This window comes from Quercus lobata, chromosome 7, assembly GCF_001633185.2.
Source record: "Quercus lobata isolate SW786 chromosome 7, ValleyOak3.0 Primary Assembly, whole genome shotgun sequence".
In the NCBI taxonomy this organism is placed as follows: Eukaryota; Viridiplantae; Streptophyta; class Magnoliopsida; order Fagales; family Fagaceae; genus Quercus; species Quercus lobata.
In genome coordinates, this window is record NC_044910.1 from 7,089,644 (window position 1) to 7,093,738 (window position 4,095).

A 4,095-nucleotide genomic window follows, 5' to 3' on the forward strand; every position below is an offset into this window, starting at 1 on the left:
AAAGCACTTGAAGAAAGTTTTTTCTCTACACCAAAAGCATGACCTGAACGGTTTACGCTGAGAGTGGGAGACGAAGCTAATGAACTTGACAAATGGGTCGGCAAGAATGGGTTCAGTTCTACAAAACATACCGGAGATTTGTGTGTTCCTGAACCCGACTCCTTTAAGATTTGCAACCAAGTGAGGTTGATCCAGGCATTTCAGAGTTCGGCGTGGTCGGATTCGGTGTGGGAAGCAATTTTTATTAAAATATATATATATATACAATTGTTCTAGATCTGGGTTTCTTTGGCTGATTTTAGTATTGTTCTTGTTGTTAGATGGTGTTTCTTTCACTGGCGATGTAATTTTTTGTTTCTAAATTTTTTTGTGTTGTGATTGGATTGTTCTATAGCTTGTTTGGTTGCGTGGAAAGTTTTATGGATTGCTGGGGAAAATTTGCTGGATGTTTTTGGTAAAATATATCAATATCTTTTTAATTTATTTTTTCTGAAAAAAAAAAAAACTTTTTGGATTTATTTTAATTGTAAAACCTAAAACAATGTAGTTTTGAGGTCTCTAATGGCACAATTCTAACAGAAACTAATGGGAGTACTGATTTGAATCCTATTGAAATTTAGAGGGTTGAATTGAATAAAATTAAAAAGTAAAGTTAAAATGCTGAAACAAATGTCAAATTACATATCTGAACATATCCAAGTTAATATAAAAGCAATATAAGTTTCATCTCTAATTCTCCAAATGCAAAATAAAAAATGGGATTTTACTTTTGAATTTTTTTTTTTAAAAAAAAAATTCAAAAAGTGAATGTTTATAAGTTTATTGAAAATGCATTGTTTGAAATTGTTGTGCCTAAGAAAAAAAAAAAAAAAAAAAAAAAAAAGAAAAAAAGTGAGGCTTCAAAAACTGTAATTTGAAGAAGTGTAGCTTTAAACCACTGTATCAAGTAGGAATATAATTATACATTTAGTAAGTAAATGTTTTATCAAAGAAATTGAGTAAAATACAACGATCAAAAAACATAATTCAACTTGAGGGCGTGTTGAAAATGCTTTCTTCAAGGTGATAATGTGCCCCTCTTAAAAGAGTTTTCAGTTGGGTTATAAGAAATTCATCTCCATGCAACAAAATCACCAATTGCAAACAATTGGTAAATACATTTAGTAAATATATTCTGAAGTTTTTTTTTTTTTTTTCCAAAGAATTCTTACAAGAATTGTATTAGGCCAATAATATATTCTGAAGATAATGCTCCCTCATTAGTCAAACAGCCACGCTTTCTACAATGACGATAATGTGGCATAAAGTTGATGCAACTGACAGTGTCCTTGCAACTGCCTTACAATGTACTAATATTGTTGCAGAAAAAGGACAGAGACAATTGTGTTTACTGCCATGCACCTTGCTTTGCAAAATTAGACATATTTGAATTTGAATCAAGTATATTCATCTTGAAACTTTACTACATATGAAACTTTAACTCACATCACGCACAAACTCAGACACAATTATTTCAAACCACACATATTACATCAAATTAGAAAGTACAATCACCCTGACTTATTTCAAGAAAACTTCAAAGCCAAGCTGTAAACAAATTAACAAATTAACGGCTGTCTGGAAGGCATAGAAATTAAACCATGTAATTCTCAGCAAGCTAGACACACTCAGAAAGAGAGCAGCATATAAAATTTTACATTTTGCATATTTACTTTGGTGTAAAGTTTTTGCAGAAGTTATCTCAGGGTCTTGGGGGAGAGTTGACAGCATACCAAGTCTGAGTGATAGTTAGAGTAAGTGCTAACAATGCGCCAATGAATGCAATGAACGTCCAGGGACTACTGAAATGGTCGTGAAAGACTTGAGCTATCCAGGTCATCCACTTGCTCTCATAGTGCTTCTGAATTTCTGATCTGACATCCTTGTATATTTCGATGTTAGGCACCAAGTCGGTGCCTATCTCATTGAAGAGTTTAGCCACTTCTTCATCGCTGCCAAGGACATTGCGGAGTATCCGTGCTTTCCTTAGCATCTTAACATCGTTGGCTTCATCGATTAGTGAATCGAGGAAGGATATATAAGAGGTGACCCCAAAATCATTTTCAAAATCCAGACACATTTCATATGCAATCAAGTTCAGGAACTTAGGCCTGGTTGAGTCATCCACAACAATTGGAGGAAGGTGAAGTTGTCCACGAAAAATAAATTGTTTAGTGAATTTTATCTTACTCAAGTAACAATCGTTACCACGTTTCAAATGGATACCTGCTGTTTTAAGCTCCTGGACATTGCGATAGGATTGCCAGTGCTCTTGGACATTTTGTATATTTTGGTTGATTTTACCAACCGTTCCATCAGGAATGTACTCTGGTCCATGAAGCATTCGTGTCCTCAGATGGTCAAGAAGATGGACGGGCTCTGGAGCCTGAGCTACTGATGTGGTATGATCTTGTACATGTGGGTTCTCCTCATCGTGGCTTTCTTCTTTCGCACTTTGTGCTTGTTGTGGCTTCGATCTTTGGCTGAGTCTCCACGATAACCAATTTGATTGCTGATCCTCTGGTACCTTAACGTGCGAGCCAATGTAAGTTTCAATTGATTCCCTCAATTCTTTTTCCTTCGCACTCAAGCTCATCAACCATGTGAGTAGACGATAGGGAAGTTGATTCTCTAGCAAGAACAAATCCTGTTGCCCAAATGCGACACTGTCCGTTTTTATTTTCAACTCTTTGAACTTGTTGTTAGTTGCACAATATATGTACTGTAATATTGCACAGCCATCCACTAACAAAATCGAAGTGAGAGCCTCATCATCATATTTCTCGATCACCTCCTCCTCGAAGCATGTCCTCAGTTCATAGATTTTCTCCTTAATCATGTTGTATACATCTTCCATATTCTTACCGCTACCTTTAATGAATTCATATGTCAACAGTAGCTTGTAATTCTCTCCTAGCTGGTACTTTGGATTACCATGATGGATTGGACCGAGTGATACCACTTTTGGCTCATAATACTTGCGGAAATCGTCGACGGGTTCTTGCAGCAAGAATATAACCTTCTGTATCTTTGGTGTTCGAGATTGATTCATCGCATTTTCTTTTGCCTCCCTTACTTTTTCAAGCCTTGCCTTGAGATCAGTGATGCCGATGCTCGTTTCACCTTCTTCTCTTCCGGCCATTGAAAGTTCGCAACAAAGAAGGCAATTGAATTTTTTAAGTTTTGTCCTAACTCGTATTTACTGTAATTTATTCTTGACGTAGCATGTGGAAACTTTTTGCTTGAGAAATTAGGACTGTTGCTCTTATTTGAATATAGAAATTTTCCTAAAGCAATTATGTCTTCTTCTTATGATGGATTAACACATCAAGCTTGGAATATAATCTACAAGATATATCTAAAAAACGCAAAATAAATTGAAACTTGCTTTATGTCTTTATCCATTATGAAAGATTGATGTTGATCGAACATGCATAATTTCAACATCTTTTCAACTAATACACCAAGTCGGGTACAGGGATCATCTTTTCTATTAAATTAAAGACAGTACACAAATGTTGAATGATACAATGTATAGGCTTGTGTTTCTTCTTACTTTATTTACCTCGTTAGTTTGGCATGGCATGATGTATTTTGAAGCAAAGGTAGAGCTAGAAAATGTTTGTAGGAGGCAAAAATTCGTGAAGCCAATTACAATATGCCATATCAAAATTTAGTGACAAATTCCAAATTTATGTGTCATTAAATTAATTAAACAAATGATGACATGTGTCATCCAAATTGACATCACTTTGGCATATTGAAATTTGCCATGTGTTATTTGACCCACAAGATAAAGATAAATTTCCTATTAAAAATTTATGGATAATTATCTTTATTAAAATAAATAAATAAATAAAGATAAAGATAAATTTTCTATTGAAAATTTATGGATAATTATCTTTAGGTAAATTACAAATTACATCCCTGAAGTTTAGGGGTGATTGGATTTTACATCTTAAAGTTTCATAATTTGGATTTTACCCCCTGAAGTTTGGGGTGTTTGGATTTTACACTCTAACGTTTCAAAACTTAGGTTTTACCCCCTAAAGTTTA

General features: G+C 34.4%; 1 protein-coding gene across 1 annotated transcript; it reads right to left on the reverse strand.

Moving 5' to 3' along the window:
• Nucleotides 1-1,498: 1,498 nt before the first annotated feature.
• LOC115954290 (UPF0481 protein At3g47200-like) lies at nucleotides 1,499-3,149 on the reverse strand. The gene has a single exon (XM_031072204.1). It carries the CDS (start codon nucleotides 3,089-3,091, stop codon nucleotides 1,742-1,744), a length of 1,350 nt encoding a protein of 449 aa, XP_030928064.1. The 5' UTR covers nucleotides 3,092-3,149; the 3' UTR covers nucleotides 1,499-1,741.
• Between the last annotated feature and the right edge of the window lie 946 nt (nucleotides 3,150-4,095).